This window comes from Stenella coeruleoalba, assembly GCF_951394435.1.
Source record: "Stenella coeruleoalba genome assembly, chromosome: 18".
NCBI classification, from domain to species: domain Eukaryota; kingdom Metazoa; phylum Chordata; class Mammalia; order Artiodactyla; family Delphinidae; genus Stenella; species Stenella coeruleoalba.
In genome coordinates this window covers 9,248,861-9,274,399 of record NC_137164.1, presented here as the reverse complement: position 1 = coordinate 9,274,399, position 25,539 = coordinate 9,248,861, and the positions used below count along the sequence as shown (strand labels likewise).

The 25,539-nt window shown below is 41.1% G+C and overlaps 1 protein-coding gene across 6 annotated transcripts in view; it reads right to left on the bottom strand.

Annotated features, from left to right (window-relative positions):
- The window catches only part of KL (klotho), a gene marked incomplete at its 5' end in the record, with an annotated part of 84,945 nt that extends 59,624 nt beyond the window's left edge, over positions 1-25,321 (bottom strand). For all 6 annotated transcript variants that reach the window (XR_013824899.1, XR_013824900.1, XR_013824901.1 and 3 more), the window contains one exon: positions 24,509-25,321. Coding sequence is in view for 1 of the 6 variants with exons in the window: in XM_079903301.1 (XP_079759427.1) it covers positions 24,509-25,321 (813 nt within the window). The remainder of the gene's footprint in view (positions 1-24,508) is intronic.
- Positions 25,322-25,539: the final 218 nt, after the last annotated feature.

The window sequence follows — 25,539 nt, the reverse complement described above, 5'->3', positions numbered from 1 at the left end:
AAAAGAAAAACACAGCAGGTAAAGGAAACGCCACCTGCTGAGGAATTCAGCCCATAGCATCGCTGTGATATAGTGATACGACCTGGAGTTTGGATTAGAAGAATCTCAAGTTTGGATACCAAATCCTCTGTTACCAGTGTGAGCCTCAGGTACTTCTTTGAACAAATGGGAATAGCATCTATTCTCCTTCAGGGACATTGCAAGGATTAAATATGATATAAGTGAAAGTGTTTTTCAAGTGGTCAATTATTTTAGAGAAGTACAGTATAAATTTGTAGCACTGGAAAGTGTGATGATTAGTTTTATGTGTCGACTGACTGGACTGAGGGACCCCCCACATGGCAGGTAAAGCATCTGTCAAGAGTTTAACCAGCTACTTCATGGTATTCTGCCTTGGCATCCATTTTGTTTAACTGTGTGTCCTACAGGGAACTTAAACTGACACTAGCCCCTCATGCAAGCGCATGCCCTGCCTAGATAGCAGCCCACAATCACAAACAAGTGTAAGTTCCTGAGATGACCTCCCCAGTAGCCCCTGTGATCAACAGGTCTCCCATGCCTCGCAGACTGTATATGCCTTATGCACCCCTTACAAAAGACCCCTGTGGGGCTTACCAAAACCCCTCCTTTGGTTTGAATTGACCAATCTGGCCCAGGAACCCCAAAGCACTCACACACGGACCCTATTAAAGGCATGAGTCCGGGGTTCTGTCTCTCTCCCTCTCTCTGTGCTCTGCCTTAACCACCCCATGTGGTCCCTTAAGGCATGCTACGTACTTCCTCCAGGACCTGTGAGTGACAGACTTCTCTGCTTCAATTTCTCTTTTGTAAAATAAGGACATCACAAGAAGAAAAAAAAAGCTACAGACCAATAGCCCTTATGGGTATAGATACAAAAAAACTCCACAAAATACTGACAGAACAATTCCAGCAGCATACTAAAAGGAGTATATACCATGATCAAGTAGGATTTATCCCAGGAATGCAAGGATGGTTCAACATATGAAAATCAATCAATGCAATACATCGCATTAATGGAATGAAGAAGGGGAAACCCCATACAATCATCTCAGTGAATGCAGAAACGGCATCTGACAAAATCCAAACGTATTTCATGACAAAAACACTAAAAAAAACAGGAATAAAAGGGAACTACTGTGATGTGATAGGGGCATTTCTGAAAAACCCACAGTTAGCATCATACTCAACTGGTGAAAGACTTTCCTAAGATCAGGATCAAGACAGAAACAGTGCATTGCAAGTTCTAACCAGAGTAATTAGGCAAGGGGGAGAAAAAGGAAAGAAGTCGGAAAGTAGTAAAACTATCTCTATTCACCAATGACGTGATTCTACATAATTCTTTTGTGCTAAAGAATTCACACACACAAAAAAATTATTAGAGCTAATAAGTGAGTTCAGCAAATTGTAGGATATGATATCAACATTCAAAAATCAGTTGTATTGGGCTTCCCTGGTGGCGCAGTGGTTGAGAGTCCGCCTGCCGATGCAGGGGACACAGGTTCGTGCCCCAGTCTGGGAAGATCCCACGTGCCGCAGAGCGGCTAGGCCCGTGAACCATGGCTGCTGGGCCTGCGCGTCTGGAGCCTGTGCTCCGCAACGGGAGAGGCCACAACAGTGAGAGGCCCGCGTACCGCAAAAAAAAAAAAAAAAATCAGTTGTATTTCTATACAATATCAATGAATAATCCAAAGAGAAAATTAAGAAAATAATTCCATTTATAATAGATACAAAAAGAATAAAATACTTAGAAATAAACTTAACCACTCTCACAACTTTTATTTACACTATACTGGAGGTCCTAGCCAGTGTAGTAAGGCAAATCAAAGAAATGAAGTCATGTTGATTGGAAAGAAGAGAAAATAACTCATTCATATAAAACACGATTAACTATATAGAAACCCTAAGGAATCTAAAAAAAAATAAAAACCCTAATTAGAATTAATAAGTGAATTTAGCAAGTTACCAGAATACACTGTCAAGATACAAAACTCAATTGTATTTTAATATATGAGCAACAAGCATTTGGAAAATAAATTTTAAATACAATACCACTTCCAATAGCACTGAAACCATAAAATACTTAGGAATAATTTCACAAAAGATGTGCAAACCGACTACATAAAACAGTACTAAAAGAAATTAAAGAAGACCTAAATAAATGGAAAGAAATACCATTTTTTATTAATTTTTATTGGAGTATGTTGCTTTACAATGTTGTTTTAGCCTCCACTGCACAACAAAATGAATCAGCCAGACATATACAGATATCCCCTCCCTTTTGGACTTCCCTCCCATTTAAGTTACCACAGTGCATTAGGTAGAGTTCCCTGTGCTATGTTCAGTGTATTCCCATCACTTGTCTATTTTATACATAGTATCAATAATGTATATGTGAGAGGGATGCCACTTTTATGGACTGTAAGACTCAACCTTGTTAAATTATCTGTTCTCCCTGAGTTGATCTCTAGGTTCAACACCATCCCATCCAAAATCCCAATACAATTTTTGTGGAAATTAATAAATTGATTCTAAAATGTATATGATAATTCAAAGCACCTAGAACAGTTAAAATACTCTGCAAAAGGAAGAACAAAGTCGAAGCATAATAGTCAATACAGTGTGATATTGACATAAGGATAGACAAATAGATCAAAGGAGAAGAATAGAGACTTTTTAAAGCCCATGGCCAGCTGATTTCCAACAAATGTACCAAGGCACTTATATGGCAAAAGGAAAGACTTTTCAACAAATTCTCCTGCAACAATTGTGAAAATATATGGAGAAAAATGAACTCAACCTTACACTGTGCATAAAAATTCATATGAGATAACTCATAGATCCAAATGTAAAAGCTAAAACTATAAAGCTTGTGGAACAAAACATAGCCTCTTGATTTTGGAGTAGGAAAAGATTTCTTAGAACACAGAAAGCATTAATCATAGAAGAAAAAAACTGATAAACTGGATATCATCAAGATTGAAATCTGCTCATCAAAAGTTAACAAAAAGAAAAGACAAAACACTGAGGGGAAATATTAAAAATATGTAAATGACAAAAGAGTTATATCCAAGTAAATACACTATTCCTACCAATCGATAATAAAAAAGAAACCACCCCCCTCCCCACCATGAACAAAAAATTTGAACAGACATTTCACTAGAGCATCCACACCAATGCTCAATAAGCACATGGAAAGGTGCTCAACACCAATATCAATAGGGAAATACAAACCAAAACCACAACAGTCAGTCAGACTGTTCTAAATCTGTACTCTTATTAGCTGTGTGACTTTGGACACATAATCTAACTCTCTGTGCCTCTGTTTCCTCATCTGGAAAATAGGGATAACAATAGCACCTTATGTTCACATCTTTATGACGATTGAATAAGTTAATATATGGAAAGCACTTAGAATTGTGACTGGCCATTTATGTCTATTATCAAGTGTGGTGGTAATGTCACTTGATTTATGATTTTTAAAAGATGACTGGCTGTTGTGTGGTGAACAGACTCTAGAAGGGCAAGATGGGAGCAAGAAGACCAGTTAGGGAGCTGTTGCAATGGTCCAGGCAAAAGATGAGGTTGGTTTGGACCAAAGGAGATAGTGAGAAGGGGCCAGATTTAGGCTATCATTGAAGGTGGAATCAGTAGAACTTGCTGATGAATTGGGTGTTACATATGACTTGTGAGGGGAAGAATCAAGGACAACAGAGAAAGCAAAAAATAAGGGACTGGGGAAGGGAAGCGATCAAGTTCTGTTTAGGTCATGGGTTTGGCATCCCAGTGAAGATGCCTGGTTGGCAGCTGGGTAACTGAGTCTGAAGTTGGAAAAGACATGGACGGTACTAAACATTCAAATGTATTTCAGAGGTGATAGTGAATGGGTCACTTTTTTTTAAATCATTCTTTAGATTTTTAAAAAACTTGAAATGGAATAATTCTTAAAGGATTAATTTAATCCTACAAATAATCTTAATTAAATGGACTGAGACCAATGGTAAAAGAACTGAAATGCAGCCCATAAACAGAATAACATTCAAACGGCTAATTTGTGTCTACTCCCTACCCAAAAAGAGCCCTCAAGATATTGTTTTAGTTGTAAAATAAAGGTGCACTCTTCTGAGAAAGGTCGAAGGACTAGATAAATTTCAGAGAGCACTGGAAAGTTTTTTTCCCCTTTGGCATTCTGTTACCACAAGTTCAAGAATAGTATCATGATTACACATCTAGGGACTTTCTTAAAAGTCACTGCTGCCCTCCTGGGCTGTTACACAAGTACACCAACTAGCCTAAATTTCATGACTGTAGGCCGAATTATTCCTCTTATTTCTATCAGCACAGCCCCATGGATTGTAAACTAAAGTTCCTTCAGAAAGAATTTCAAGCATCCTCCCCCAAAACAACCACCTAATAGAGCACATAAATAATTTCAAAAAAATAGGCCCCTATGACTTTTATCTACAAAAATAACCAGTAATCTCTGTGTGCAGTTCCTCAAAAGTTGCCTGGGACCTGCCTCTATCACCCAGGCCCCAACCTATGCCCAGGGCCTTATGTCCACCCTCGCTGATACCCAGTCAGAAAAATCATGGACTTAGGCAGCAGCTGGGCTTGCTTGACTTTATTTTGTACTTCTTAGCCAATTAAATAAGTAGAATTTCTAGCTCGATCACCAAGCCTTACAGCCTCCCACAAATTAACAATTTCCTATCAATGTATATCTCATCGCTCCCCAACCCTGCTCTTTTGCTACTGTCAGGTCAACTTCTTGTTACCCCTCACCCAAGCCTGTACGTACCTTGGATGACAACCTATCAACTCTGTAATGACATTCTACTTTTCCTCTATCATCTCTATCCCTCCCTGCCTTCTGTTTACACTTGCCTCTTCCAAGAAGGAGTCCCTAATTAATCCTGCTTCCTCTTACTGCTATTTTCCCCAGTTATTCTCTGAAAAATTCTCTCTCCTTCCAAATTCACCTCCACTCTCATCTCCCCTGTGAAGGCTTGTTTGGCTCCCCAGACAGAGTAGACATCCCTTTCCCATTGCCCTCTGCACAAATACAGCTGGGGTAGATGTCATGCTTCTTCATAAACTGGCAGCTCTTCATCAAGACTGTACACTCTCCATCAACAACAGAGTTGACTTGAAACAATCTGAACATCCAACAACATGAGATTATTCATTTACTTATTCTTTTAGTCAAACATTTATTGAGTAGCTACTATGTGCCAGTCATAGCTCTTAGATTACTTGAAACAAATCTAAAAGGCCAACAATAGGGATTAGTTGAAATAACTCACAAATTAGGGGTTAAATGGAACACATTAATCGTTGGCTACAAATCAATCACTTTAATAAATTATAGTTAGCTACAGTCAAATCATAAGCAGTATTACCTAATTTATGGAATCATATGCACATCTATAAAATAAATATACATAAGACAGGATTTTGAAGAATTTGTACCAAGGGGATAATTGTTGTCATCTCTATTGAGTGGGACTATGGCCATTTTTTAATGCTGTTCTGCTATTCTGATTTTCTAACTTTTATGTAATAAGCATGCATGCATTGCTTTTCTAATAAGAAAAATAAAATAAATAATAAAAGTAACTGAAATTTTCAAGTTTGGGGAATTTTCTGCTGCAAACTATTTACTAGATTATTTTCTAAACTGATGATGTCTGTCCCGCTTGTTTAGCTATGTTTTCATGTTTTGCACAGAGATGGATGACTTGGATTGTTCCAGCTAATTCTATCTCACACCATCCAACAATTACTTATTGATTTACTAATCTCCTATTGTCACACATTTCAGTTGCTCCAAAATTTCACAAACATGGAAGAACAGTTTCTTACATTTTAGCCTCATAATTTCTGGGGGAAAAAAAGTTAGGAATGCTTAAAAGATTCACAGAAAAACAAAATTATTAATACAGAAAGTCTAGTAACTGAGATTTATTTTTGACCAAATGATCCCGTTCATTACATTATTCTCCATCAAAATGTTTTTGACCAAGTTGTAGTTCATCAGATCATCTGGAATTCACCCCAAAACTCTAAGATCCATGTATTAAGCCAAACAACTAGGATCTCTTTTCTAGCCTGGGCCACATTTGGGGTGAGTGGTGTAGGCGCAACAAGCAACTAAAATATCCTCATAGTGGAATGTGGCTGGTGCTTGGGGAGGGCAGTGGAGTATCTAAGCATGGAAATTATGATTAAAGGCACAGACATAAGAATGTATTCAGTGTTGTGAAAATAATGACACTAGCCTAATTAGAGAAAGCGTTTAAAACTTTGTGGCTTTTGGCATATAAGTTTACAATAGAAAGTGTGGGACCAGAATATGAAAACTTTTGAATGCAAAATTATTTGGATTTGATAGAACAGATCATAACAGGTGAGCATAAACTTCTGAGACAATGAGGATCAAAATCATACAATCAAAATCATCTCTTGCAGAATGGATTAAAATGTGAACAACTGGATGCTGCAAGTTGGAACGCTACTGCCAAAATGTAGTTATGATTAAGGTCCTGGACAAAGGTGATGATTACTGGAAAGCGCCCTCACATGCGCATGTGTGTAGTGAGAGAGAAAGACTGCCCTCCTCAAAGGGAATGGTGATTTGCAAGTCCTATTCCCAAAGTCATTGGAGCTCTTCGCCAATTCTGTGACCCACCCCAGTGTCCTTCTAATAAAGTCCCTTTTCCTCTTTAACCAAGTTTTAGTTGGGGTTGGTCATTTGCAAATATAGAATTCCTAATACACATATAACCAAGTTTGAGATTCTATAAGAACTCACTCAAAGGAATGCTTTTACAACTAGGTAAGATACAGATCAAGGTAGATTTTTTTAAAATCATGGTGTAGTTTTGTTACTTATGATCATTTTGTCTGGATTTTTCCAAAGTAGGTTACATAAAAGGCCTTACTCATTCATTTATGAATAAAAAGTTCCTTCAAATGAAGTAAAAATTATTTCATAACTCACTCTTGGTAAATACATCAATAAATCAGAGATTAGGTTTCTTGCCTCATTAATTTATCTGTACAGGACTAATCAACATCAGTTAAATCATTCTATTTAATACTAAATCATGCTGCTATGAAAATCCTTCCAAATCACTGATGCTAGGTTGTTAACAAAATATCTGGCTTGTGACCAGAATCCATCTGGTCCATTAATCACAACGTTATTGGAGACACAGAGGGGTTCCAATTCCTGGTTTTTGCACCTGTTTTTCTAATAGCAACAAAATGAGAGCCGAGACAGGAACAGGGAGGGAGACATCAGGCTAGATGAGAAAAAGTGACAAGAAGATAAAGGACTCAGATAAAGGATGTATTCCCAAGATCAGCCAAAGCATCCTAAGTTTCATCAGTCAACCAGGCTCTTTCCAGTAAACATCTATCACTGTAATTGCCAAAGTAATTCTGTAATACCCTCATGAAACGGCTACTCTTTGACTTCAACAAAATTGAGAAAAGTGTTTTTCTTCCATAAGTCACCTTTACTTTCTAAATGTTTACTTCTGCCTCCTCACCTAATTCTCCTGCTTTGACTTATCAACAGCAGATGCCAACCAACTGACTCTGAGACTTTAAGATCATTTCTCAGTTCCCAGGCTCATTCATAGCTCTTTGCTTTGGAAATAACTCAATTTCCCTTGCAAGAGAGAACACTTTTCGCGTAAAGGAAAAGTGACATGTGGATGTGTGAGGTCTTCTACGTTGTCAGACAGGATAAGATTACAGGAATAGGAAATATGTTTTATGGAATAGCCTATAATAGAAAGTAATCTGCTTGCCCCTCTTTCCCCCCCTTTTCCCATTTGCCTTATGTGGTAGCAGTCTCTACATGGTCTTAAGTCAAAGTTTTTCACACCACAGATTCTAGCTGTGAAATCGAGTTATGTATAGCCACAGAAATTTTGAAAATGGAAATAAAATAGAACTAATTCTATTCAGAGTGCACCACATGTCATAAGGGTAAGTATTGTTTTGTGAGACTTCTGTTGTGTATGTGTCAACACATAAGATGCCTTTCTTACTGTCAGGGTCAAGGTCAGAAAAGTTTGAAAGTCAGTGATCGATGTTAAGGGCTATTTTCATTCTGCAAGTATTTATTGAGCACCTACTATAGGCTTGGCCCAGTTCTGGCGCTTAGGGATCCAATAGTGAACAAGTCAGACAAAAACCTCTGCCCTCATGGAACTTCCATCTCAGTAGGAGGAGAGAAGAAAAAAACAACAAACATAACAAACGTGAACTAAAAAGCATGTTAAAAGATGGTAAGTGGTGTGAAAATAAGGGAACAAAATAAGGGAGCCCTGGGTGCCAAGGAGAGGAGATGCCATTGCTTTTGGTAGCACTCACAGGAGTCTTTATTTTCCTTTCATTGAATATGCCGTAGTTTTAATCTTTTCATTTTCCATCTCCGTAGGACAAAATCCGTATGTGCTCCTATTAGGCAAGAATCATTTCCATTAACATCTACCCTTATAGAACTTAAAATACCCTGATCCACAGTAAACAACGAATCTAAAAAAGACACACTCCCTTCTGCACCCACAGAGAGTCAGAATCAGAGAATAGGATTAACCCAGGCAGCTGCTCAGAAGGACGTCAGTAATCCTTCTGCCCCATTTCCAAGTCTAGGAACATTTTTCCTTAGTCTCCTTTTGTGATCTTAAATAATCCCTGAAGATTATTCTTTACCACAAAAAAAGCTGGTCAGCTTGGGCTTTGGTGGGACTCATTTACAAATGTTCATCAAGGGTGTTAATTAACACGCATAAGCCTCTTGGCCCTGCAGTGTTGAGCAACTACTAAATCCAAAGAATGAGCTTCTGTCTGGGGGTTGCATAAGGAATCGAAGGCTGCCTTTTCAATAGCCACTATTATGCCAGAGGCTGTGTGTTTGTTTTTGTTTGGTTTTTTAATTGCTCTTCTAGGGTCTTCTATTCTGAAGCTAAAAACCAAACCCAAGAAAGTCGTGTTCACACATTTCATCTGCAGTACCTATGAACTCGGTGAACTCCTCTCTTCTCCAGGCCCCCAGAAAGTGCTTCTTGAGCCAGGAAGGGGTCCTCTACTCCCACTAAGTCTGGGGTGCTGGGAGAAGCATTTTAAATGGGGTGTTCAGGATGTGCCTCATTTGAGAACGTGTCTTTTGAGCATAGGCTTAAAGGAGGTGAGGGAGCTGTGGATCTGGGGGTACAGTGGGGTGGGGAGAACATTCCAGGCAGAGAGAAGAACCAGAAAAAAGGGCCCCAAGGCACAACAGCAAGCCCTTCCTGTGGCTGAAAGGCAGTGAGTGAGGGGACAGGGGGTTGAGTTGAGGCCAAATGTATTAAACAGCTGTGAGGGTGTTTCCAGAATGGGGAACTGGAATCATAGCTGCTTGACCTGTCTTCCTTTATGAAGAAAGGGAAAATTCAAAACTGCAAGGCTTAAACATGAAAGGAAAAGAAAAAAAAGAAGAAAAGCTTTTTAATCAAATTGTGAATGACGCGGTTTTCGTTCCCCCATCTTATTTCTCACAGAGTAGCAATAAACACCAGGAAACATCCACACACGGTTTCTGCTGTAACTCCTCATGAAAGATTGTTTGGTTTCTTTAATTTTTCAGAAATGAGAATCATGTAGAAGAAAAAAAATGAGAGCTCTGAATTGAAATGTGCCTTTTTCATGACTATTATTTGAGTTATCGTGGAATCATTACTCCACCAAGCAAATATTTACACAACGGGCAAGTTATTATGCGGGAATATGCAGAGATCACAACCCAGGTACACTCGTGACACCTCCATTTCTGAGCGCCGATGTGACAAGGAGGGAACCTACCCTTGGTCTAGACATTCACCAGCACACACACAAATGAAAACTGTGGGCTGGAGACGGCATGCAGTAAGGCAGTGAGCACTGCAACCAGGGGTTCAGAAAAGCTGGGCTCTTTTTTTTTTAATTGGAATAGAGTTGCTTTACAATGTTGTGTTAGTTTCTGCTGTACAGCGAAGTGAATCAGCTATACGTATACATATATCCCCTTTTTGGATTTCCTTCCCATTTAGGTCACCACAGAGCACTGAGTAGAGTTCCCTGTGCTATACAGCATGTTCTCATTAGTTATCTATTTTATACATAGTAGTGTATGTATGTCAGTCCCAATCTCCCAATTCATCCCACCCTGCCCTTCCCCCGCTGTGTCCACATGTCCATTCTCTACATCTACGTCCATTCCTGCCCTGGAAATACGTTCATCTGCACTATTTTTCTACATTCCCCATATATGTGTTAATATACAATATTGGTTTTTCTCTTTCTGACTTACTTCACTCTGTATGGCAGTCTCTAGGTCTATCCACCTCACTACAAATAACTCAATTTCATTTCTTTTTATGGCTGAGTAATATTCCTTTGTATATATATGTACCACATCTTCTTTATCTATTCATCTGTCGATGGACACTTAGGTTGCTTCCATGTCCTGGCTATTGCAAATAGTGCTGCAATGAACATTGGGGTGCATATATCTTTTTGAATTATGGTTTTCTCAGGGTATACGCCCAGTGGTAAGATGGCTAGAAAACCTGGGTTCTGATCCCAGTTTGATCCCTTGGCAGTTTAGATCCCTAAAATCTGAGCCTCTCAACTATTTTACCGGTCCCCCAAAATACACAAAAGCATTTCAGAAACTTTAAAGCATTATTCAGTGGTACAGGCTTTTTCAAAATTATTTTTAATTAAATAAACTCATTAATGTAGTTTAAAATCAAAGGCTTATGAAAAACAGTAAGCATCTTCCCCAGGCCTTCTCAAACTCCCACTTCTGCTCCCTGCAGACAACTACAGTTAACTTTTAGCTGTTTCTTCCAGTAATTACTACCATATTTCTAAATAATATGCTTCTTCCAACATTTAATAATTCAACATAATGAAGAGTTAGCTCTCTCACACCCCTCAATTTTCTTGCCTCATTCTCCCAAATGTCTGTTCTTATTCAAATCATTAACCAATAGTCGCATCGAGGTTCTCATATAAATATTGTTCACTGGAGAGCCAAATAGGACACTATAATATTTCTTTTTTTGTACAGCTTTTTATTTTCCCTTGAATAAATCATCACCTCACTATTAAACTTGTGTAATACTTCCTACGTGTTTTAATGTTTTCGTGATTCTCCATCATATTCACTACCCTCTATTCTATTGAGTCTACTTTTTTACTTAGAGCTCTCCCTTCTCTGCTAGATTCTTCCATCCTCCTGGTTCCATCTGGACGAGATGCTGTCTAGAACTGCTCTCGTCCTAGAATTTTTCTTTATTTCTTATGGATTATAGCTATACTTTTGTACATCTGTTTTCTCCCCATTTATTTACTCTGTAATTTCGTTGGTGCATGCCTTCCATTAGCTTCTTAGGAAAGATTACACAGAAGGTAGGATTTATTTTTTTTTTAACATCTTTATTAGAGTATAATTGCTTTACAATGGTGTGTTAGTTTCTGCTGTATAACAAAGTGAATCAGCTATATGTATACATCTATACCCATATCCCTTCCCTCTTGCATCTCCTTCCCACCCTCCCTATCCCATCCCTCTAGGTGGTCACAAAGCACCGAGCTGATCTCCCTGTGCTATGCGGCTGCTTCCCACTAGCTATTTTACATTTGGTAGTGTATATATGTCCATGCCACTCTCTCACTTTGTCCCAGCTTAGCCTTCCTGCTCCCCGTGTCCTCAAGTCCATTCTCTACGTCTGTGTCTTTATTCCTCTTCTGCCCCTAGGTTCATCAGAAGCTTTTTTTTTTTTTAGATTCTATGTATATGTGTTAATATACGGTATTTGTTTTTCTGACTTACTTCACTCTGTATGATAGTCTCTAGATCCATCCACCTCACTACAAATAACTCAATTTCTTTTTATGGCTGAGTAATATTCCATTGTATATATGTGCCACATCTTCTTTATCCATTCATCTGTCGATGGACACTTAGGTTGCTTCCATGGCCTGGATATTGTAAATAGAACTAAAATGAACATTGTGGTACATGACTCTTTTTGAATTATGGTTTTCTCAGGGTATATGCCCGGTAGTGGGATTGCTGGGTCGTATGATAGTTCTATTTTTAGTTTTTTAAGGAACCTCCATACTGTCCTCCATAGTGACTGTATCAATTTACATTTCCACCAACAGTGCAAGAATGTTCCATTTTCTCCACACCCTCTCCTGCATTTATTGCTTGTAGATTTTCTGATAATGTCCATTCTGACCGGTGTGAGGTGATACCTCATTGTAGCTTTGATTTGCATTTCTCTAATGATTAGTGATGTTGAGCATCCTTTCACGTGTTTGTTGGCCATCTGTATATCTTCTCTGGAGAAATGTCTATTTAGGTCTTCTGCCCATTTTTGGATTGGGTTTTTTTTTGATATTGAGCTGCATGAGTTGCTTGTGTATTTTGGAGATTAATCCTTTGTCAGTTGCTTTGTTGGCAAATATTTTCTCCCATTCTGAGGGTTGTCTTTTCGTCTTCTTTATGGTCTGTGCAAAAGCTTTTTTAAGTTTCATTAGGTCCCATTTGTTTATTCTTGTTTTTATTTCCATTTCTCTAGGAGGTGGGTCAAAAAGGATCTTGCTTACATTTAGGTCTTTAATGCATTTTGAGTTTATTTTTGTGTATGGTGTTAGGGAGTGTTCTAATTTCATTGTTTTACATGTAGCTGTCCGTTTTTTCCATTTTTTCCAGCACCACTTATTGAAGAGGCTGCCTTTTCTCCATTGTATATTCTTTCCTCCTTTACCAAAGATAAGGTGACCGTATGTGTGTGGGTTTATCTCTGGGCTTTTTGTCCTGTTCCATTGATCTATATTTCTGTTTTTGTGCCAGTACCATATCAGAAGGTAAGCTTTCTAAATCCCTACATAACTGTGCATTCATTGTGCTAGGAATTCAGAAGGATCTTTAAAGCTAAAGGCTTGTGTTCCTCAGTTCTGAAGGATTTTCTTATATTCTTTCTTTAATAATTTCCTGCTCTCCATTTCCTTATTGTCTTTCTGAATTCTTATTAGTTTGATGTTGGACTTTTATGTTTCATCTTTTAAATCTTTTTCCCCTTTCTTTAATATTTCCATTTCTTTGTCATTTTGTACTACTTTGGGGGCACTTCTTTTCCTATATCTTTCAATCTTTTTACTAAACATCTTATTTCAACAGTCACGTTGATGTTCAAGAATTTTTAAATATTCTCTGATTTGTTCCTTTTTCAGTTTGTGTGTATTTAATTTCCTGCATAATGTGTTTTTCATGGTTTGCTTTTCTGTGTATTTATTTTATTCTCCCTGTTTCATGGTGGACACTTTTCCTCAAATACCTTTTGATGCTTGGCTGTCCATTCATATTTAAGAGAAAAGGGTTTAAAATCTAGTCAAAATTATAGGCATGGGGACACTTTATAGGCAGCAAGCTATGCTCATTTGCCAGGAAGTCAGTCACTTCATTAGGGGACCAGCCCCCAATGTCAGTGGGTGAGATCCTTACTTTGGTGCCGTTCAAAGGCACCGAATACCCTCCCTTCCCCTACCAGGAGAGACAGATGCTATCTGCTTAGAGTGATCAGGCTGCTGGGAGGTGATGGAAAGTTTGTAGGTCCAATTCCAGTTGAGCCACTGTGTTCATCCCCGTGTCTCACTCCTGTCTTTGCTCTATGTAGCCCCAAAGTTCCACTCCCCTGTCTTTCAATTACTCCAGAAAGCAAGCCTCCAGTCTCAGGCCTGGGAATATGGTAGGGTGTGAGTATTCTTTGCGATTAAGTAGATTGTCTAATGATCTGACAAAGACCTACTGATGTCATCGAATAAAATAAGTTTAAGTGAATATCCATTATTTATTTAATATTGCAGGATCTAATCCCTGGCACTACCCAATCTGAACACGCTCAAAAATCCACATTCTTCAACATATGCAACCATTCAATTTGGGGAAATTTCACCACTTCAGTGGGAGGCCACAGCCCCCGTCTAGAGCCTCAGGGAGATAGTGATGGACGAGGCACACTGGAGGGTGTGGAGTCACGCTCCTGTCAGGGCTTCAGATGAGCCAGATGCTATAGGTCGGGGGTTATAAACTCAAAATCCATACAGATTTGTTTGGCCTTTGTCAGGCTTAAATTTTTTTTTTTTGAGATAATCTTTAAAATTCAGGAAATTTCACTCAAAATTCTGAGTTTCTAGCTTCTTTTAAAATCAGAGAATCTGGCAGGACCATACCTCATCCCTCCTGACAGAGAATTACTTGGGGCACATGCTCACCCAGGGCCACAACTTCTCCTACTTGCCCACTTCACTCGGGTGAAACAACCTGTCTAGTTAACATTCATCACCACACATAGTTACAATTTTTTTTTTCTTGTGAGAACTTTTAAGATCTACTCCCTTAGCAAATTTCAAACACAAAATACAGTATTAACTATAATCACCATGCTGTACATTACATCCCATGACTTATTTTATAACTAGAAGTTTGTAATATCTTTTGACTGAGTCTTCTGTTTTTCTTTTTAGCTTTTTTTCCTCCTTATATATTCTCAGCTTCCTCCAAGTTTTTGCCCCAGAAAGTTGAGTTTTTTCCCCTCTTTATTTAGGTGGGTCTCAATCTTTCAAGTTAGAGGCTTTCCTCGGATCCTGTTGATTCTTGATTGTCTACTCATGTTTTAAGAACGAGAAACAAAAACCCTGACTGGAAGGTCTGAGCATGTGGGTGGGGCATGTTGATTTTGAGCTTCACTGTGGAGTGATCTGTCTCTGCCATTTGTTGTGGAACCTTTAGGATCAGCATCTTAGGTCTTTCCGCATGAGCTCATCAGACTCCCTGGAGAAGACACTTCCAGTCCCTCCCTGGAGAGTAGAAGTCACACAGCCAACATTCCAAGAGCCTGGTGGGCGAGGAGAGCTGGGAGCGGGGTGGAGGAGGGGTCTGGGGAAGGGGTGGGTCTCAAACTTGTCGCATATGTTCACTTAGTCCTTATTTTCAGTGTGGTGCTCATGCCCTCAGTTGTGCCTGATGTCCCTCAGTCCAGACACTTTCCATTTTATACTCTCCAGAAAGTTCACTTCGAGTTTTCTCCTTGAGTGGAGAAGCAGCATATGCCCAACAGGCGGGATTGGGGGAAGAGACCCAGAAACCTAGTTGTTTCTTACACAGCTTTCAACCAATTCTCATTTTAAGCACCCACTCCCTTCACCTGCAGTTCCATAGTACCTGCTCTTGCTATTCTCTGAGCCTCTGGAAGATTCTGCAATCGTAGGATTGGTTCTTGGCTTCTCCCACAGCCAATTCAGCAGTCAGCTTGCTCAGATCCGCTGAGTCAGGAATACTCTCCCACCTGCTTCTCAGCTTCCACATTTCTGTTACTATTCTGCTCTCTCCATCACTGTGGGTCTTTCTCCCTCACCCTTCCCTCCTTTGCTCCTTCCCTCCCCTTGCCGCCCCCCTTCTTTGCTTTAACTGTTTCTTTACTAAAGTTTAATGGGGTTTCAAGAGGGAAAATAAATTACATGGGTAAATTCACTCAGCCATCTTTTCCCAGAAACACCACTTACGATTTCTCCATCACAAAAGTATTACATTTTGCTTATAGAACAATTAGAAAATCCAGATAATCAGAAAGAAAAAATTACCCATAATCGCACTATCCAGAAATAACCCACTGTTAACATTTTTCTTTTTCCCTTTCACATTTGTGGGGGAGGGGGCGGGGGGAGCCAGTGCACTCTTTCATTCATGCTCTGGATATAAATGGAAAGCAAGATAAACATGACTCCTAGCATCTCAAAGCTGAGGTCTTTGGGGAAAGACAAACAAATAATTTCAATAAAATGTGTGAAGTATTATTAGAAGGGCAGTACAGGATTTTATGGGAGCAGAAAGCAGGGATAACAAATCTAGGCTTGGGCATGCCACGAAAGAAGCTGGGGGAAAGGACAGTGGCTGAAGAGAGCTCAGCACAGCTAAAGAGCTATAGAGTGCTCTCTACTTATTCACACTTCTTCACACAACAGAGATATATAAGAAGCATAATATATCATATGGCATTTTTCTCTTAATAACATACCATGTGCAACATTTTAATCACCGTACATTAACTTTATAATGGCCGAATACTATTTATTCCACTATACCTGTGCACTGCTATTCCTTTAACAGATCACCCTAGTATATTTAGGTTATTTCCAATTTTTAAGAAGCATCCACCATCTGTGGTAATCCTCCTCTCACCTTTACACATTGAGGATGAAATTTAATACGATTAAAAGTTCAAAAATAAGTGACAAAAGGAGATGACAAGGGAAGTCTGGCTTAACAGCAATTCACATGGGGAAAAATTTAAAAGCCTGAGAGGTTTTCCCTGACCACAAACTAATCCGAGTCCGCAGGAAGGTAACAGCCAAAACCGCGAATGCAGTCTTGGACGGCAGGGACAGGATTCGGTGTCCAGAATAAAAAATGTGCCCTGAACATCTGGGGCAGCTGAAATTTGGTCTGCACATCAAATCTTAAGAGAAGCCTTCAAAGAGTCTGGGCTCACTTCTCCTGCTTCGTGTCCTTCCCCTCCTCTCCCATCTGAGCTTCGGCCCCTCCACGCGCTGATCCTATGACGTGAACTGCGCATTGCTGCACCTGGCCCCGGCTGCACAGCTGGCTCCCAGAACGCGGAGCCCAGAACGCCCTTCCTACTTTGGGTGTCCTCAGTCATCTCCACCGTCTGCAGCCCCTTGGTAAGGGCGATGGACACAGGCAGCTCCCACAGACATCCCTGTTCTGCTCTGTTCCTCAAAGACCCACCTCTGGGGAGATAGAAAGGTCAACTCTTCCCTCTCCCTCCCCACCGTTTCCTCAAGTGTCAGAAGATAAAGAGCCCTCTCAACAGCCACATTTGCTTTCTCAGAATTCAACCACATTCCTGTCTGCCCCACCGCAGTCTCCCAAGAAGGAGCCCTGACTAAATGCCAGCTCCCTCTAATTCTTCTCGGAGGAGCAGCCATGAGTGTGAATAAAGTAGAAAATACTTAGGAAGAACATAGTGGCCTTTTCAGATATTTGAAAAGCTGTCTCGTCAAAAAGCAGTTTGTTTTATTCTTTGAGATTTATGGAGGCAGAGACAACCGCGGGTGAGTCCCATACAGAGGGAGGTTTCCAATCAATATAAAAGATAAAATCAAGTGGGCAACTTGAGAGGAGCTGGGTTCCTCTTGCCGCAAATAGTCGAGCAGAAGCTAAAGGACCCCAGGGCCACTGCAAGGAGTTGGTCCTGAGAAGAAATCTGACCTGGGATTTCCCTGGTGCCTTCTAATTCTAACATTCTAATTATCAAATAGTAGTGCACTTATAGACATGCAAATAATATCTTCTCACCATTATATTTAAACTTAATGTATAGTACTGGTTTCAGTTTATTTTGAGTATTTTATCAAACTATAAATGATACTGGTTCATGGATGATGTTCTGACATCCATACTTCAAACAATAATGTTATTAATAAAAAAAATCTATTCAGACTGGGGCCATGCAAGTTCACTAAATATTTATCTTTAAGTCAATATATCAAATTATATCAGTCATAAATTTTAGTATATTTCCTTTAAACATCAAGAAAAGGTACTTGGTAATACGTTTTATGTAAAATAAATTATCTCAAAACTCATTTGAAAATCTTTAGTCAAATGCTGTTGAAATAATTGCAAAGACTCTATCCCACTGAATGAAGAAGTTAAGTGAGGCAACAATTTCTAAAGCGTTTGTCTAATTCCTTTCACCTAAACAGCTCAAGAGAATCACTTCTCAAGCACTCTTGCTTTTATTATTATTGACAATAAAAATTCATACCTCACCTTTGTAGAGCTCTTTACGTTTTTCAGAACATGTCGACATACATGATTTTGTTTTAATTTTCACAATATATTTGAGAGGTGGACGGTGTCGGAGAGCTGAATGCTTGTCCTTAATGACGTGTTCCCACCTGATTCGCTAAGCACATGGCTACGCAGCTGCAGTAATTCCCACGCTCCTGACACCACGTGACTGAGTCCTGCCAATGGGAGGTGAGTGGAAGAGATGATGCAGCTTCCAGGTCAGGCACTCACAAGGTCACATTCTCCCCCTTCCCCTGTTCCCCTCCTCCCCTGTCCACGGGATGAAAATGGGGATATTTTTTGCCTTGTAAATGTGCAAAGGTTACATACTTATCTGGGCAGAAATTTTTTCCCCTGTTCTTCCTCACTTTTTAAAACTCCCTCCCAGATACTGGGTGAGAAAACAGACTGTAGGTGTTCAATTTAGAAGAAAGAAAAAAAGGACATATTGAAGTAAAATTATTTTACATCTATATTTATTCATTCATTAAAAATTGTATCGAATATTTCCTCTGCTCCAAGGACTGAGATAAGCACTAAAAATTTAAAAAGAAATATGATATGCAGTCTCTGACCTCAAGGAGTCGCAAATGAGTAAATGATCCTCTCTGCCTGTTATGGCAAAATGGGAGTGTTTGAGTCAAGTCTTTGAAGGATAAATAAGAGTTTATCCCAAGGTGGAAGGGAGAAGAGCTATACTGATCCTTTAGATTATCTTTGTACCCAGAATGTATCAAGATAAGCATAATCTACCTTTTATACGCTCTATCTGTTTAAGTACAGATTACAAGTATCACTTTGCAGTTTCCTGAGAAGATGTGGATCTTGAAGGATTCAGTAACAGTATGTATTCTTACTTACCCACTCTTTATTTCTTGTCCTCCCAATTTTATTTTGTACTTTATTCTCTTCCTACACCTAAAATTTCCTTTATGCCTTAAAAAGATAACATTCGTTGAAAGAAAAGCACTTTTTGTACAAATTAATTTTAAAATTCTGGCTTGGAGCAATCATATTGTTTGAAAAATTAAGATAACTCAGAGGACTTCTGTGTGCCAAATTCATGACTAACTACACATTCAGGTAATACAGTTGTGCATTCATTCATTTTGCACTTAAGAAATGTATATTGGCATTATTTGAATGCTTAGTAGTCTGTATTTTCCCTCTTTTCTTCAACTCGAAATAACTGACATTGTAAAACATTGTTATGATTTTGAAATTATTTTATTAGTTCTTTTCCTATTTGTAAATTTTTTTCTTGGACTTGACTGTGACCTTCAAAAAACACTGTGTTCAATCAGATATTCAAAGAAGAGTGAGTCAAGCTCTTCAGGAGATATTTTAACCATTTCTGATTAAACACACCATTGAATCAGTAGTCTATAAAATACATTAACGTTCAACCCAGTTGATTATTCCAGCAATGTACCAAAAACATTTTAATGAGAGGAAAATTGGTAAAGTGTTTCACAAAAGTACAGAGCATGTATAATTTAAACATGTATCTAGTAGATAAATTGCCTCCACTATTACTTGGGGAATGAAAACTCAAGCCACTTCCAATAAATGCTCCTAAAGCCAGCCAGGAGAATTTCCCCACCTCCCATTCTGAAAACTTTTTTATAGTGTTGCATAGTGACTGTAGATAGTTTTCAGTTGTTTGGAAATTTTTACAGTGGAGTCATACATTTAATGATGAACCTTATATTTTTACTGAAAAATGTCAGATTCTGCCCCATTGTATTTACTGATCTTACTATCTGATTAGAATTTAGTACCCCCTGTCCCATAAGAACATGGCTAGAAAGACTGACAAAGAGAGCAGATCCTAGGAGCATCAGTTTATGAAGGCAGAGTCAGGCTGTTAAACAGCCAGAAGCCACTTACTGAGCACCTACCAAGGGCAAGATGGCATTTTAGGATAGATGAAGTGAACCTGGTTTCCTCACTTAAGGAATTACCTGGCTAGTGAAAGGAAGCAAATGATTAAATAAAAGGAGAAGTATGGTAGGAGGCATCAGAGTGAAGCATTGTGGGATTCCATAGGAGAAAGAGATGGCATTCGAGTGTGGAGCCAAAGGGAGCATGTGAGCTGGTTCTTGAAGAAGAAGTGGGATTTTAATAAATGAGGGACTTTGTCTTGTTCATACATAATGATATCCTTGAGAATATCCATCATGGCAAACTGCAAGGGGCAAGTGCAGAAGCAAGGACATCAGCTAGGAGGCTATTCCAGTGATGCAGGCAGAATCTGATAGGGGCTTGGACCTGTAGCTATAGATAAAAGGAGAACTGCTTTGATTCTGTATACATTTTGAAGGTAGGTAGAGCTATAGGATTGGTTGATGGATTGAATATAAGATGTAAGAGAAAGGAAGAAGTTAAGGTTTGGGGCCCAACCAACTGAAAGAGCAAAGTTGCCATAATGGAGATGGGGAAAACAGGAATTTGTTTTTGGATGTTAAATGTGACATGCCTATTTGACATCAGAGTGGAGAAGGCACTCCAAGTGCTCCAAGTCTGGAGCTCAGATCAGAAGTTCTGGCTGGAGACTCAAAATTTGGAGTCATCAGGACACAGAGTATTCAAAGAGTTCACTTGGAGCGAATCTAAGAAGAGGTCCCAGGAGGGAGCACAAGGCACTCCAGTATTTAGAGGCAGGATGAAGAGGAATAAGCAAAGGGAACTGGGAACGAATCGCCAGTGAGCTGAGAGGAGAAGGGAGAGGCAGTTGGGTTCTGGAAGCCAAGCTGAGGAAGTGTAGCAAGAAAGAGAATAGTGGCTGGACAGATGCTGTGGACAGATCAGCTGAGACAGGAGCACTGATGTTCAATACCAGTCAGGTCTGCACTATACGAAATGCCCAAAGTAACACCTCCCAGCCCCACCTCCTTAAGTGAAACAAGTTGTCTTTTCCCACAGGTTCCCTTTACAGACATTTGCAAGACTCCCTGGGAGGCCCATGTTTATCTTCAACTCGGTCAGAAACCCACGGGCAGAACAAAGACTCAGAGGCACCACTGGAGCTGGACTCCCAACCACAGGCCTTAACACTAGTTTTTCTGGGGCCATCAAGAACCATCTTTCAAGAGCCCTGAAGGCAGAGCAGTCCCTCTTCAAGTCAGAGAGGAGGTGTGTCTTCTTCCTGGGTTATACTCTGAGCAAAGCAGTCTGGATTCCTAGGGCTCTGCAGAGAAATCCTCCTTTCAGTTCTGGCTGTCAGTCTGTCTCTGTCTCTCTCTCACACATACACACACACAGACGCTATTTTTATTAAGGTTTACCTCAGCACCAGAAACCAGCAAAAAACCACGAAGACTCCATTCTGAGCAAAGCCTCCCCACCTCATTATTCATCCTGCAGTATGTCTGGCCTGCCTCCTGTCCTCCGGGGTGGGGTGGGGGGGCAGTGTCCAAATTTCCAGTCTCCCCAGGGGGTCTCCTTAGTGCACCTATAAATTAGTGGAAGCAGAGAATGGGGCAGGGGAGGGGTGTTGGCCAGATTTATCCTTCACAAGTATTACATCCCCAAACGCAGATGAATAAGCTAGGGGCCCAGTGACCCCTGCCAGTAATATCTAAGCCCTAGCTGAAATGTTCTATTACCAAAACGTTCCATTACCAAAATCTGGGGAATATAATTTATCTTTTCAACTAAGATCAAAACTTCCCTCCCCCCCTCCCCCTAACACACACGCCAAGAAAGAGTATTGAAATCAGAATGAAAATATCTCATATGAAACAATGAAAGATACCATTTTTGATCATGACAACTTATTTCTTCATAAGACACAAGAATGACTAAATTCCAAACCAAAGAAATTTGAAAGCACAATTAATATTTTACAGCAACTGTAATTATGTGTGTAGCATCAGCAAAACCAACTGTCCCCCTGTTACTAATTTCTTATGAACACAAAGTCCACTGCATTTCTGGGAAAGATGGTTAGTGTTTGGCAAGTTTTTGTGTAAGGATACAAAAATATAACTGGGAAGTTAATCAAAAGGCCAAGAGTGGGCACAAGAACCAAAAGCATGTTGACTATTTAGAATACCAGAGTAATATATGTGGAATTTGAAAAAAATGGTATAGATCTTATTTACAAAGCAGAAATAGAGACACAGACATAGAGGACAAACATATGGATACCAAGGGGGAGGGGGTGGTGGTAGGATGAGTTGGGAGATCGGGATTGACATATATACACTATTGATACTATGTATAAAATAGATAACTAAAGAGAACCTACAGTATAACACAGGGAACTCTACTCGGTGCTCTGCAGTGACCTAAATGAGAAGGAAATCCAAAAAAGCGGGGATATATGTATATGTATAGCTGATTCACTTTGCTGTATAGTAGAAACTAACTAACTAACAATATTGTAAAGCAACTGTACTCCAAAAAAAAAAAATCAGTTGCTTAGAATCAAAATAAAATAAAATACCAGAGTACCTGAAAGCTCCTACAGCCCCAGTTCCTTATCTTATGTATGAAATGGTCATGTAAGTGGCTATAACAATTGATAACTTTTGTATTTACACAGAGTTTATTACATGCATTCTGAAAATAGAACTCATGTGATTTAAATCTAAAGTAGTAATTTTGCAGGAATGGTCTATTAGGTCCTTCAGTTGGTCCACATATCTCTTGTTTCTGGTACAAACTGGTAAGAACTGAAATTTCCTTATGTTTTCTTTAAAAGAGGGCCAGTTTTTCCCATAGTTTTTCTATCACCAACCATGAACAGGTGCTATTTAGGGTCTTCTGATTCCTTAAAAGGATTGACAGACTGAAAAAGTTTATTACCACTGCTCTAAAGTATCTTAATGAAAAATATGTATCAATATGGAATCACTAAAATCACAAATTTTTTGTCTAACAAAGCCAACATTCTTTTATGACCTGTGGTACCAAACAGGTTTTGTGGAGCTGACATACAATCTAATTAGCCATTATTACAACATTACCAGCAGCTCCAGCAGTTAAGGCAACTCAATAACCCAATACTGTTCTGCCTCAATTATCTATGCCTTCAATTAAAGTGTGTAGAAGTGGTCTTCATCTTGACTTTGTTCAAAATATGTGGTTTAATTCTAAATTTAAAAATAAGTCTTCCACCTTTAAAAAAAAAAGTTCTGAAGAACCTAGGGGCAAGACAGGAATAAAGACACAGACGTAGAAATGGACTTGAGGACATGGGGAGGGGGAAGGGTAAACTGGGACGATGTGAGAGAGTGGCATGGACATATACACACTACCAAATGTATAATAGCTAGCTAGTGGGAAGCAGCCGCATAGCACAGGGAGATCAGCTCGGTGCTTTGCGACCACCTAGAGGGGTGGTATAGGGAGGGTGGGAGGGAGACGCAAGAGGGAGGGGATATGGGGATATATGTATACATAGAGCTGATTCACTTTGTTATACAGTAGCAACTAACACACCACTGTAAAGCAATTCTACTCCAATAAAGATGTTTAAAGAAAAATAGGTCTTCCAGTAGGCCCACAAGTCACCAAAATGTGGTGCCAAAAGTTACACATTTAAACAGTTTTATTAAAATGTTTGCGCATATCCATAAAATATTCTCTCATGATACAAAATTCTGTACAAAGTGTACCAATAACTGAGATTATAAATGAACCCTCAAATCGATGAGACCTAACCTTCAATACTAAGTAAAGGAGAAAAAGGAGAAAGAATTATTTGGGGAACAACTTTATCATGGCACATTCATTCTTCCTGCTGTCAAAATTTATTAAGCCTTTTGCACAAGGGTGTTAAAATCAATTGTGTCAGGCTAATAATCTCATCCCTGAGGAATCCTTCCTATTGGAGAGAGCATCGTGCGAATACAGTTGTTGTAGGACCCAATCTGTACCACCCTGTAGTGGTTTCTGTCTTTTATAGCTAGCTTTGTTTAAGATTTTATGAGGGGTCATTATACCCCTGCTGATTAAGTAAGGCTGGTGGATGTAGTGTTCAATCCTGCCACAGAAAGAACATCCAAAGACAGTTTGAACTCTGCTCTGCAGTAGATGCGATTTTAATACCTTCAAATTTGCTGCAGCGTGAACTTGTGCTACAAGCAAGACAGATCTTATTGGATTAACACTGAACTCACGACATCTCCACAAATTCTAGTAGAGAGTAACGCTATCTGCGTGGCTTCCGAACAAACTTGTTTCTTTTCTCATGCTCCCCGTGGCTGCTCGTACTCCTCCCTATCTTACCTCTAGGAATTCCTCTAACCTCAGAGAAAGGAGCTCCCTTTTCTCACAGGAGAAACTGATTCCAATTTCTTTTTGACGATGGGCCCAAAAGGGCAATCACAGGCACTCCCACGGCGGGGGCTTCCCTCCCATTCCCAACTCGACGTTTTCCAGGGAAGTCCAAGATGCTCAGCGCCCCCGGGCACCCCCCCCCCCCCGCCTCCTCCCCGGGTGTGAATCCCAGGTAACCTCACAGATGTGCTCAAATGGAGCCTCATCTAACCGGAGGTTCACGTCTCCAGTGGCCCTCTCCCCGGCGTGGCCCTCCGCCTGGCCCCTCGAACTCACCAGAAGGAGGTTGTGCGCCACCAGGTACCCGAGCCGCGGGCTGCCCTGGACGCCGGGGGCCAGGCGCCCGGTGGCGTAGCCGTGCCAGGCCACCACGTAGGGGTTGTCGATGGTGATCCAGTACTTGACCTGGCCGCCGAAGTGGCGGAAGCAGAGCTCGGCGTAATCCCTGAAGTGGTCCGCTAGGGCGCGGTTGGCCCAGCCGCCATAGGCGTCCTGCAGGCGCTGGGGCAGGTCCCAGTGGTACAGGGTGACCACGGGCTGCACGCCCAGCTCCCGCAGCCGCTCCAGCAGACGCCGGTAGTAGCGCAGCCCCTCCCGGTTGGGGGCGCCGGCGCTGCCATTGGGGAACACCCGCGCCCACGAGATGGAGAAGCGGTAGTGGGTGACCCCGAGCTCGCGCAGCCCCTCCGTGTCGCGGAAGACATTGTTGTAACCGTCGCTGGCCACGTCCCCGGTGGCGGGCGGGGACAGCGACGGGGCGCCCGACGGCAGGCCGGCTACCGGGGCGTCGCCTGGAGGCGCCGGAGGGCGGTGGGTGAACGTGTCCCAGATGGACGCACCCTTGCCGTGCTGCCGCCAGCCGCCCTCCGTCTGGTAGGCAGCGCTGCCCACGGCCCAGTGGAAGCCGTCGGGGAAGGTGTCGTGGAAGAGCCCCGCGGCACCCGGGGCCGGAGGGCGCGCGAAGCGGGCCCAGGTCTGCGCGCCGTCGCCGGGCTCAGCGCGCAGGCGGCGGCCGCCCAGGGCCAACAGCAGCAGCAGCAGCGGTGGCGTCCGCAGACGCGGGCGGCGCGGTGGGACGTGGGCGGGCATGTTGCGCGGGAGCCGGACGCCGGGGCGCCGCGCAGCGCCCCTTTATGCCAGCGCCGCGCCGCCCGCCCCCCGCCGGCGCGCCCACCCCCGCTTCCCCGGCGGGCCCCGCCGGCAATAATTACACGTGGCCCCGCGCCTCTCCCCGCCCCGAATTGGGGGGGGGCGGGGGCGCAAAGGGCGAGCGGGAGTCCGCGCGAGGGGCGCGATCGCGGGCAAGG